Source organism: Syngnathus typhle, linkage group LG6 (assembly GCF_033458585.1).
Source record: "Syngnathus typhle isolate RoL2023-S1 ecotype Sweden linkage group LG6, RoL_Styp_1.0, whole genome shotgun sequence".
Classification (NCBI taxonomy): Eukaryota; Metazoa; Chordata; class Actinopteri; order Syngnathiformes; family Syngnathidae; genus Syngnathus; species Syngnathus typhle.
In genome coordinates this window covers 2,456,983-2,469,436 of record NC_083743.1, presented here as the reverse complement: position 1 = coordinate 2,469,436, position 12,454 = coordinate 2,456,983, and the positions used below count along the sequence as shown (strand labels likewise).

The window sequence follows — 12,454 nt, the reverse complement described above, 5'->3', positions numbered from 1 at the left end:
CAAGTAGCGGAGGCCTGCGGGGATCCTCATCTGGATGCGTTTGATGGCTCGCCGCCGCCATCGCTTTCATTACCTGTGCATGAGTTTAAAAAAAAAAAGGCTGTGGGCTTGTTCGCGCGTCCCACTTCTCGTCTATAAATATGCGACAGCCTCAAAAGCGTTGGTAGAATCGTTAACGCGGGGCGAAGATTTTTTGCGAAAAAGCTGAGAACCAGCGGCGCCGAGGAAAGCGAGTCAGGTTTTGCGTCGGCCCGCAAATAATATCCGGCGTTTTAAAAAAGAGATGGCAACAAAGCGCCGACTCAGAATCTCCTGCTTGCTTTGCCAGAATTAGCATCTCAAGGTGCCCTGTTTGTGGCATCTTTTAAAAATCTCAGTTCCTTTCAATGATTCCAAACAATCATCTGGAAGTTCCGCACAGATTAACCGAGCATGAGGCAAGAGATCAGAGTTCAACAGGAGAGCCCCCTCCCTTAGGTTTGAAATCAACTCAACCGTGTCTAGGCTCTTTCAACTTCTCATAGAGAGCAGTTAAAAATTAGCTGCCAAGATTGCAACAAAAAAAAAAATCTTGAAATGAGGAATGCATTGCTTTATTTGATCATAATAAAAGTCACAGTCACAGGTTGTTGTTTTTTTTCCCCACAATCTGCTTTTTTGTCTTGGCATTTGCAGACGTGAAAAAAAAAAGTGCAGCAGCAGGTGCGTGCCAACAAAGTGCTTGCGTTTTCCTCCGAGTCGTCACCAGGAGCCGTTTTAATGAGAGCGTCATTGTCGTGCCATACTAACAAGCTTATCAGCCGCCAATGAGCCGGAAAGGTTCTGTCTGAGCGGGACCGCTCGGTTCGGCTCGCCCCGAGTGGGGAGGGGCACGTATTTAATTTGCACCTTGAAAGAGGGGGAGAGATCCAATTTCCCAGATAAGGCAAAAACGTCTGCACGCCCCTCACGTTCCACGCCGAGCTTTTGTTCGGGCTAAAAATCCCATCCGGCACTTTTTTCAATGCGAAACTGATCTCATTCTTTGTTCCTAGGGGCTTCCGCCGTCCCCCAGCGTGAGATCTTTCGGCTTGTATTGTATGACACGGAAGGAGAAAGAGCGGCTTTTTTGGAAACCCTTGACTTGAACGTTGCACGCTGTTGATCACGCTTCCCTTGGAAGTTAGCAAACAGCCAGCGTCTGAAGGCTGGCCACCCGAAAAAAAAAAAAAAGAAAGCACTGACTTTGGCAATCATTCTGCCTTTACATTTTCGAACATGAATGTTGGCCTCGGGCTGAAGCTTTTCCCAACCTGGACTTTGTTCCAAATCATCTTTTGGAGATGCTCCTCCCTTCTCATTTGCGAGGCGAGGCGGCCGTCTTATCTTGAGCAAGCAGCTTTGTGTTCCAATCCAAGGCCTCCCTCCTTTCAGCGTGCACAAACAAAGAGTCGTGGAAGAGCGCTTTACCTTTTCACGCAGGACTCGTCGCTCCTTCCACCTCTTCGCCCGCCTCCATTCGCAATTCGACATTTCAAACCCGGCGTGATTAGTATGGCGCTGGCGAGGCCCGCGCCGCACTTTTATATTCAAAGGCTTCACATGGGCAAACAGTCGGCCATTATTTGCTCCGACAAGAGAGCAAATACGGCCCATTCGGGGGGTCACGGAAAAAGCGGGCCCCCCCGCCGCCGTCTCGCTCCTTGTGCCGCTTTGTTTTCTCTTGTCGCTCCTTGTCTTTGCTTTTGGATTCCGTCAGCGTGGAAGTCCATTCACAGGAAATCACATTTTGGGTGGGGCAGGGCGCCGGGCTCCCCCAAGCTTATTAGCTGAGTCTGGAAGTGATTTCCTTTGTGATTTTGACAATGAGGACGACTGAAGATTGACTTCCTAATGAGGAAGAAAAAAATCGAAAAGTAGAGGCCGCCCAGCCCACGAACGATACGTATCCGTTCAACAGTCGCAGCATTGAACATTTCACAAATCAGCTAAGTGATCAATGTGCTCACTTTCACGGCGACACGGGGGATTAGGACACGATTTCTCGCTTATTATCCCGCCAAACTGGAGTTTCTGCAGTCTGGATGCGGGGCGAATACAAATGATTCAAAGGCGCCTTCTGAAATCCACACTGACAATTTGATCTTTGCGCTTGCTAAACGGGGATTAGCCGCCACCGACACGACGCGAACCGAAAAAGCAGGATAATCGTTTGAAATGAGTCCGCTCATATCTGAAGCCAACGCTCTCTAACGATGCGCTCGTCGTAGGCCTCTCCGACTTGGAGAGGAACATCTTGCGCTCCTGCCGGAAACATGGGTCGCCGTGAAGTATTCCTCACGACTATCGCTCGCAGGCGGCACGCGTGGGATCAAGCGTGAAATCCTCACGAGCTCGGAGAACACCTTTGCGCTGTTCTCGTGTCTGTCGCGGCTCTTCTCGGGTTTCCTCAACCACCTGAAAAACAGCCTGAGAACTTTCCCGAGTTTTATGTCGTGCCAGTTCCACGAGAAGACAAATTAGGCCGTTCGGAGGCAACAAGCCAAGTGCCAGGTCGGGTCGACCTTTCCCCGTACAGTATTTCTTTTGCCTTTAAAGTCTCCCGGGACACACATAAAGGAGAGCCGTTTGAAATAAGAGCCTTGGGAATTTCCTCCAGACCGCTGTGCTCAGTCAAGGGCTTCAACTTTGGGATCCTGGAGGGAAGAAAAAAAAAGAAAAAAGAGCAGGCATTGCGAGAATCTTGTGCAGCTTAGTGCTTGCCAGCTTTAATTGCAAAATGAAAATATAAATAAAAACTTGAGCATAATAGAGCTGTTTTGGGAAAACATTCATTGCTGTGCATATGCTCCAGGTGAAAGCAGCAGACAACATTAAAAAATAATAATAATCATACCTCTTCCATATGCATTTAAATGTACTCAAACATGTATTTTAACAACATTGTCATCATATTTGAATGCACAAAAAAAGTTGAAGAGGCGGCGCTTGGGCTCAAATGCTCACGTGAGTGTCTGGGTGTGAGCCGTGGCCAACAGCAGCTCAAATGTTGTATTCTCGCAGGCATATATTCTTTATCCTCTGCAAACTGAGCGCGCCTCACGCCAGACTGGGCACCAAAAGAGATCCCCGTATTGTGCTTGTGATTTATCTGCTCATTCTTCTCATGTACGCAGAGGCCAAGCACCTCCGTTGAGGCTCCTCACATGTTAATCTCCCCGCTGAGCGCAAAGCCCGACTCACCCCAAGCCCGGCGGTGGGCGCGCCTCCCTGACCCGACCCCGGCCTTTTGTTCCGAGGCGCCTTTGGCCTTCCTCTCAGGGCGGCCTCGGAACGAGCTGATCGGTACGGGGCGCTCCCTGCCTTTGGGGCACGCCAGAGAAGGGTCTTCGGGCTGTGTGAAATGATTGCGGCTCTAAATCTTTTTCCACTCGCCTCTCATTAGCGCTGATACAAGGCTTAGGCTGATTAGACCATATAGCTCATTTGCTTTTTTTTTCCCTTCTACAGGATTATCCTATCCCGCTCCACCTTAATTGGAGCGCCGAAAGGCACGCGCGCCCCGTCTGGCGCTTTATTGAATCTAAACATTCCGGCAAAATATAGCCTAGGCTGGGATTAGCGGCCGCTCTTTTGGATTGGAATTTAGTCCTACTATTATGACTTCATGTTATGATAAAGGTTGAAAAGAAAATCTCCTGACCGCCATATGTGAAGCAAAAGTACGGCACCTGTGTGAGCTTTGTGCATTCACTTGTGCTGCTGCGGTATTTTTGCGAAGTCATAAAGCCCAGCAATCCTCATTAAAGCTGGCCGGCCGGCCTGCCGGCGCCCTCCCGCTGCCTTTTTTCATAACTGAGCCTCGCAATGATGATTAAACTTTGACTTCACGCTCCGCCCACATTAAACGAGGCTTGGCCGTTTAGCATCCACGCTGCTTTTCTTACGTCTGCTAGCAAATTTGTGTGAGAACAGGCTGACATGGGGATTGCGATGAGAGTCACGTGACTTGGCACTCGCCGCGCTGCGGCTTTGGCACGGAGGCGTGGCGACATCTTTTGTCAGCCCGCAATCACGACCCATTTGTTCGGAGGGGCCCGAGCCGACCCCCCACGTCAACGACAACATTCCCCTTGGTCGCCGGGATGTTTACACTCTTACGCCTGTCACGGAAACTTTTTAAGCGTGCAAACGCCTTGTGAAGGTATTTTTAGATGTATTGTGTCAGTTCGGCCGCGTCCCAATTTATCCGGCCTCATTAGCCCGCCTGGCCGGCACGGACGACGGGTCCGCCGGGCATGCTCGACCGCGACCAAATAAGGACCGTCTACTAAAGGGGAGGGACCGAGCGGGGGGCACCGAGCTGGCACGGCCCCGGGGCCCCGCATTCCTTGGCCCGCTCTCTAAAGGATTCTGTCGCTCATCATCCGCCCACTGTGTTAGTGCACGGAGTTCACGCTCGGCACTTTTGTGCTCTGGGCTTTTAGCAACAAGGCAGATTAAGGTGAAGGTTTGCTCCCCAGTGGTTAAAAAATAGTATCAAACCGAATGCAATCATCCCTCCACGCTTTTTCTTTTTAAGAGCAGGGGTGTGTAGACTTTTGCCATCCACCGCATGTTGTCATTGCTTCAAAGAAACAGCAAGACTTCCGCAAAAGTGCCTCTTATTTTCTTTTCTTTTTTGCTGAGTGTGCCATTTCGAAGAAGCCCGTGAATCAAAGTTATGAGCGTGTGAATTTTGTCCAATAGCGTCTGGTAGAAATGAAGGTACCCGCTGTGAGATTTGCATTAACGTCAGGTGAGGTCATGCGGGTTTTGCCTCAGCTTACGCTTGAAATGCAAATATGGCTGACAAAGCGCCGGTGAAAGATTAACCAGCGTCTCAGCGAGACGGTCGGGGTGGCCGCTTCAAGACTGTTTATCTTCTTTGGAGAGAAATCCGGAGGACGATGGTGTCCTCCCCACTTACCGAACTTACAATCTAAACTCAAAGTTAATGTTTGCTCATCTACCGAGTCAGCATAAATGATTTGCTCCGAGAAGCCCCAAAAGAGCGACGAGATGTTTTCCTACGTTGCCATTCATCTCCTTTATTAGCTTAGCGAGCTCACATTTGAGCTAACGTGAGCTCTTCCATTTGATCAACGTGGCCTTAAAAAGGCTCGTCAAAAGTCTTTCTCGACTTCCTTCTCCGTGAGTGAATTGGGACCTTTTTCCACGACCTCGGTCGGTTTCCTTCACGACTCGGCGATCAAACGGACGGCCCGCGTCGCCCGCTAACGTTAATCCACGGAGGCGGGGGTCCTGTGGCACCCGGGTCACAGAACGCACAGGAAGCCAGCCGCCAGTGAGTTGAAGCCGCTGCAAAGTTTGCCTTTGTTAATGCCAAACTACTGAACTCATCCTGCACCGTAATAGCAACGCATCAAGCCGGAGGCCTTGTTTGTCCGTGTCGAAGCGCATTACAGGGGGAGTGGAGCAGTTGGGTTGGGGGGGAAGGAAAAAAAACAACAGCCATAGGCATGAATTTAGATGCATTTTGATGATGGTGGCTGGGGAGAAAGACAGAAAGGCCCTGCTCGTGACAGACACCTGAGGACCCGATGAACCGGACTGTTGGTAATAGCGCTCGGTCATTTGATGGCTGAGCGGACATGGAAAAAAAGCCATCAAGAAAATAGAAAGCTCTTTCCAATATGATTACTCTTCGATCCCTCAAGTTGGAGTCCCATTCAGCGTCTTTGACGTGATGATTTGCTAACTGCGATGATGTCAACCAAGGCCATTCTTCCCCTTCTTTAGAAAGAATGATGCCATCGGCGGAAAGGTGAAGCCAGACTTGTATTAGCGGCTCATCGATCGTCTCGGGCTCACAGAAGAGATGGTCGTAAATTGTTGAAAGGGAAAATTTGTCACGCCCTCGCTAGCCTTTTGGTCTAATTAAAACTCTGCGCCGTCTTTATTTGCCCGATGAATTAGCGTTAGTGTAGCATTAGCGCCATTAGCGTCGGAGAACAGTAGGACGACTGGGTGCCATTTTGAAAGCGGCTTGGAAAGGCCAGGATGAATGGAAGCAGTCTGGATGGCAAAGCCGCACCTTTTTTTCTTTTAATTAGAAGCCAAGCAGTCGGATCCTACCGATCCCCGGCCCTTGGTACTTCCCGCAGACTCTGAAAGTTTTCAAAAGAGCTTGATCGTGGGAAGCTTCCTCCGACCTCCCAGAAACTTAGGTTTAATGAAGGCTAAATTCTCCAGTGGGTTAAATGTGAGTGAGTGTGACTGCTTTTGCCGTGCTGAGCATAAGCGCATCAAACAGTCTTTTCTTTCTTTGAGGACTTCCTTCGTCTTTTGCAGGTGGCAACAAACTGAGGAACCAGCACTTCCGCCTCAACTGGGCTTGGATCTCATTGGAGAGGAAGCACTATGTGGTGGACGAGGAGCTCAAGTTCCTGGAGGTGGTCCTCAAGCGTCGAGGCTACCTGGGCGAGACCTCCTTTGTTAGTGAGTCCAAAGTCGAACGGTTCGCTTGTCGCTTGAGTTGCGTGTCGCTGACGTGGACGAACAAATCAATTGTAGCCACAGTTCATATTAGAACCTGTTGGGGTGCTTTGCCTTTGTCTTTTTATGAGCCCGCAAAACAAAAAACCATACTTTCAGGCCATCAGACATTATTTCACACACTAAAACAAAGAGTCTTTTCTGTAACACAAACAGTCTGGATCAACAACAATCCATCGATAAAAGCTACAGGATTGATTCAAAGAGAAAGAAGTTCCTTTGAACAGGTGCGAGGGAGCTCTCCTCATAGTTAGTGAGATAAGAAAGGAAGGGAGTGAAAGGAATGCTTTGGAGCTAGCTTCATTGAACTACGGGACTCCAACTCGTAAATTGGTCAGGCCGATCATCGAATTATTCCAACAGTGACCTTTAACCCCTCTCCCATTTACCGTTCGGATGCACGACAGCGCTCGGTGCGCAGAGGTCACCTGCGATTGGTGTCAGCGCTTCGAACGACGCAGCGAGCAATTTAACCACCGCCACCAAACGAGACAATCGAAGTCGCTTTTATGAACGCGATTAAAGGCGGAGGGGGCGCCGCTGTTTTTGTTTTCTTTTTTGGTGTCACCATTAAGCGTCTAAAAAGCGAAGGGATCATTAACACGACGTGATGCGGAAGGTCAGATCCCGTGGCATCGTTAGCAGCCTCCGTCCGTCGAGAGCTCCCGCTAATGCATCAACGCAGGAGGCGATATGGAAATTTCGAACCTTTGTTCAACTTGGCGCACGCGCGCCTCAGTTGCCGTTTGAAATCAAACGCAAGTGTGGCTGCGCGGATCATTAAAAAAAGGTGTCGGGAGATTGAGCTGACAGTAAGGTGTGAATACGGACGGGGGTGTGAAATTGAAAAGGCTCCTTTCTAATTACGGCAAAAATGAAAAGGAATGTTAACACGGAAAATATCGTGTGATGATCCCCGTGTGCTAGTCTCGCAAATTGAAGCCAAGCAAGAATGTGTATTTAAAGAACGTGGGCGGAAATTTAACTTGTTTTGATTATGCATAGCAGAGCTGGCTGTTTTATTCATGCTTGCGTTGTAAATGAAAGAAATTCCTCTTTCAACTAATAACAGGGAGCCTGCCACATGCACTCAAATGACTCAACTACGGAGACATTTCTCCCAATCGGAGCTTGGACGAAACAACCTAGGCGTCTTTGAATCTCAATTGATTGGTGTTATAAATATAGCCGTGTGTCCTGATATTTTTGTCTGTGTATAATGTAGAGTACGCGACACGAGTGACTTTGTTCGCCAGCCATCCAAAGTAAGAGTCAGACACAATTGGGATTCCTCAGTGATCAGGTCCACTCGTTTTCTTTCAAACGTGAACACACGGCACGGAAAAGCATTGGTTGCAAAAGTAGCAGCCAAGGGCTAAGCTTTTTTTCATTTCCACATCTCGTTGATGGACTGTGTCTTAATACTTTTTGGTCCACCTCGCGTACGAGCCCTTTGTGGTCCGCGGCTCCCGTCAGATCGATGAAGAGTGGACGAGAACAAGCGAGAACAATAAAACCGCCGTCCGGTGATGGAAAGATCAGCAACGCTGAAATGGGATAAGTCCAACAATTTTGTCCTTACAAGCCCCTCAACAGCCATACAACCTTTTATGTTGTACATTGCTCACAAAATGGAGCGCAGCCTTACATTACCCCAGAGTGTGTTTGGCCATAAAGAAAATAACACGTCTTTTTCAAAACAAAAGGTCAAACATTCGCCGACGTGAGGAAACGATCAAATATTTTTTTGTTTGAACTCCATTTCACCGCTTGTGCAAATAAACACGCTGCCGCCGGCAATAATTACCCTCATCATTTAGTGTAAACGGCCAACACGGCTAATTAGCCTGCATGGCTAAAATGAAGCGACGTGAGTTTTGATAGACATTTTCGTTGGAGTTTCTGAGTCACCGCGACCATGCAAGTTGCATGCTAAGGTTTCGGGAGAAATTCATTCTCCTTGCCAAGTTAGCAGACTGAACGCCCGCCCCCCCTTACACCGCCGAGGGGGATGCTAAAATGGACCATCTTATCTCAGTTTGGCTGTGCTGGAGCTTCTTTCCCTCCCGTCTCTACTTACATATCAAAGTCCTCGCTTACATTTCAAAGAGCAGGTGAATAAATCAGTTATAGTCGCCCAAATAGTCGAAGGTATGCATTTCATGTATGCAGCCTGAGCATCTTTCTTCTACAAGAGGAATTATTTAACCTTTTCCTTCCGCTGACAATTTACTGAGGAAGGAACTAGCACCGGCGTTCCCTACGAGTAAAATGGTTCTTAGGTAGATGAAATTGCCTTGAACCTTTAAACATGATCCAAAAGCCAGCAAATTTAGTGGAGTCATCTTCCCGAATTTGGCCTGGTATTTTTAACCAAGCCTTTCGGGGGAATGAGCCAATTAGCGTCAACGTTGACCATATGGACAACGCTACCGATTTTGGACTTTGGGTCCAGACATATAACCAGAGTCAAGTTTTGCATACTTGAAACCAGAGGTTTGATTCCTCAACATTTTGAAAAGTTTGTTTTGAAATATGGTTCGCTTCCTGGAAATTGGGTCACTGGTACCACCAATGGGGAAAAAAGACATACCTAGCCATGACATGACTCCAAATGCTCAGATTCCCTTTGAATGTTTCCATGCTGTCAGTTTACAAAGGCTCAACGACAAAAGTATAGGAACAGCCACGCCTGCATGAAAATATCTGGAGACCAGTGAAGTTCAAGCTCTACTTTGGTAGTTGTTTTTGTGCGTCGGTGTCGGACGGCATAATGGCCCTGCGGCGGGTTGCCTTGTTTGCTGCCAAAGCCCGCCGCATGTCGTGTGGTCAGTTCCAGGAGACAATGGAGTTGACATTTTACAGGCCTCGGCTTTACAGTCGAACGCTGAAGGTCAAAGACGGGCTGAGCAGATAGATAATTGGCTTCAGCTCGGCCATAACCAGTCGAGACACGTAACTTGGGACCGACCAGAAATCAGCACCGATGGAGGCGCCCGGGCTTCACCCGGTTTTATTGATGAGTTTGTTTATGGCGAGTTGAGCTGGCGTTTTGATACGTGTGAGAGATATCGTTGCCAATGAAGTCATGAGTCTTGTCATGATAACTTTTTGTTTGCGTCCTCCGCAAAGGCATCGGCACCAAGGACGGAACGGCGCTCAAGGACAAAGATTTCCGCGGCAAATCTCAGAAGCAGGTGCAGTTCAACCCGGGTCAGACCGCCGCCACCTGGAAGGTGCGCATCCTGCCAGATAGCGAGTACGAGGTGTCCGAGACCTTCCAGATCGTTCTCTCCGAACCTGTGATGGCCGTCCTCGAATCCCCGGAAGCCGCCAGCGTGGAGATTGTGGACCCTGCTGATGGTCAGTCGCTGTTTTTTTTTTTTTCCCTCTTGTAAACACCACGGCGTTAGTGCCAGGAAGCAGAGTGTGCGGGTGTACCTAATAAAGTGGCGGCTTTTCAATCCGAGATATTCATCCTGAAGTGGAAAGCCATTTTCAACCACTTAGCGCTTCAGGTCAAATGCATCGAGAGCAGATAGCATGAGCTCGCCACTTTCAATCACGGCATCTCCAGCGACCGTTGAATGCGACGTGGCCATGAACAAACGACGTACTTGGAAGCGAGTGAAAATGATCCACGAGAGAGAGGAGGCTTTCTGCGGCAAAATAACTCAAGCCAAAGGAATAACAAAAGGATTTTATGCAAAGGATGGGATCGAGACTAAGTAGCGTAGTCTTCAAAGTGGGCGACGACTCAAGGAGCGTCCTGACTTTGTCCAAGGATTTTAATTTAAGCTTCCCCAAAACTGGGATTAACCCAAAAAAAAAAATCCTCCAGCTAGCTGAGGTCTCTCGGAATCTCAGAAAAAGTAACAGAGTAGTGTATAGAATGGGCGACAGCTGCAAATAGAGGAGCAACTGGTAGTTGAGTCACAAGGTGCGCTTTCCAAGACTTCAATGGCAATTTATTTAGCGCGAAACTCCGGAACCTTTATTTTTGCGGCCTTGGTCCGCGGCATCACAAACTAGCCTCTGTCAGCCGCTCAAGTGAGTGCTTTTGAGTTCTGGTTGATGTGAAAAATGACAAGTACCGTAATTTTTGGACTATAAGTCGCACCGGAGAAAAAAAAACATATATATGTATATAAGTCGCTCCTGAGTATAAGTCGCCCCCCCACCCAAACTATGAAAAAAAACACGACTTATAGTCCGAAAATTACGGTACACGTCTTTCCCGCTGCATTACAGTTAGCAGACAAGCTAACGGTTAGTCAAACAAGCTGACAGCCAAACTTCAATTTATTTTTTTTGTGACGACCGCTTCAAACCACCGGGAAGAATAGGAGGTAAAAGCCACAGTCGTGGAAAAGATACGAAAGAGATGCGCAACAATAACAAGTGAACATTGCTTCTGTAAAGAGTTGCGCCGCCGCCGCCGCCGCTGCCGCCGCCTCATATACACGAGTGCTGAGGTGCGGAAAAGTGCAGCCGGCGTATAAATATGGATAAGCAAGTCTCCTGGGACGTTGCCGGCTGGATTGGCTGTCAACAACTTATGCAAATGAGCATGTTCACTTGCTAGTTTGCTCTGCGAAACATCTCTGGTGGACAATCACCCCACGACACGCCAACACGGATTCGTTGTCACCTTTTGCCTTTTTTGACGTGTTTTGGCAGCTCAAGGAAGGAAGAAAAAGAAAAGGCTTTCTCCTCTTTCGTTTGCTGCGCCCCGGAGATTTTGTGTCGCATAAAAGAAAAGCCGCGCCGCAGTCGAGAGAAGTCGGCAATTGTGATTGGCGTGCTTAATGAAAACATCAGCTTTGTTTTGTTTTACAGTGTTTGGAATCAACCGTCTGCAGGAGAAACAAAGATAAACACATTTAAGCATGTGATTGACACACGTAATATATATATATATATATATATATATATATATATACATATATATATACATACACACACGTACACACATACACGTATAAATGTGATCACAGTAAAAATCGAGTGTAAGTTTCTAGCGCGAATGAAATTGAATCATGAAATGTTCTTTTTCCTTTCATGCCGGGCGTGCATGACGGCGTAAAATGTTCCTATGACAGAGCATCCATTGATGTGTAAACTCCACGTTTTGCATTTAAATGATTGAAATCGTTCATTGCACTTCTCCTTCACTTCATCCCGCTCAAACGGAATATATCAAGGGACGGGTTGAATTTCCTAACACTTCATTTTCCGCCCCTCGTTCCCCTTCAGAGTCATCCGTGTTCATTCCGGCAGCCGCGTACAACATCGAGGAGGACGTCGGCGAGCTGATGGTGCCGGTGAGGCGTAGCGGCGACGTGGCCCAGGAGCTCATGGTGGTCTGCTTCACTCAGCAAGGTAAACAAAATTGAGCGCCGGATGAGGTTTCACTCGAATGACTTTTTCTTTCCGCATGCATATGACTTCCTCGACTAATTCGACAAAGAAAACCTCCGTTTTTATAAATCATTTAATATTCTCTGTCTTTTTTTCCCCCAGTCTAGCGTAAACTGTAAATATGGACTTGTTTCAAGTCAAAGAAAATGTTTTATTCAGCAGATATTTTGTGTTACATTGGGTGATTTTCTTTTTTCTTCCCTACGGTGCAAAAATCCCTCAAGTGGCTTTTTAGAGATCCAAATGATGATTAGAAGGAGCTAGCCATCCAAATACAAAGCTCATCATTTTCACATTGTTCTGAAACAATGGACTTTATATTGTCTAACGTACTGGCACTCTCACTTCCAAGACTATCATGTCTTCCAGAAGTTTGAGGGCGTAAAACCACCAAAGGCGGGCGGGCCGGCTGGCCCGGTGACAATGTTATGGGCCACTTGAGGATCATTAAATGACAACAGAGCCGCAGAGGCGGACATCACAACAGAATATAAAA

General features: G+C 47.8%; 1 protein-coding gene across 1 annotated transcript in view; it reads left to right on the top strand.

Annotated features, from left to right (window-relative positions):
• The window catches only part of frem2b (FRAS1 related extracellular matrix 2b), a 39,187-nt gene that overhangs the window by 12,152 nt on the left and 14,581 nt on the right, over positions 1-12,454 (top strand). The window contains exons 3-5 of the mRNA XM_061281078.1: positions 6,334-6,480; positions 9,670-9,900; positions 11,794-11,919. Of these exons, the coding sequence (XP_061137062.1) occupies positions 6,334-6,480; positions 9,670-9,900; positions 11,794-11,919 (504 nt within the window). The remainder of the gene's footprint in view (positions 1-6,333; positions 6,481-9,669; positions 9,901-11,793; positions 11,920-12,454) is intronic.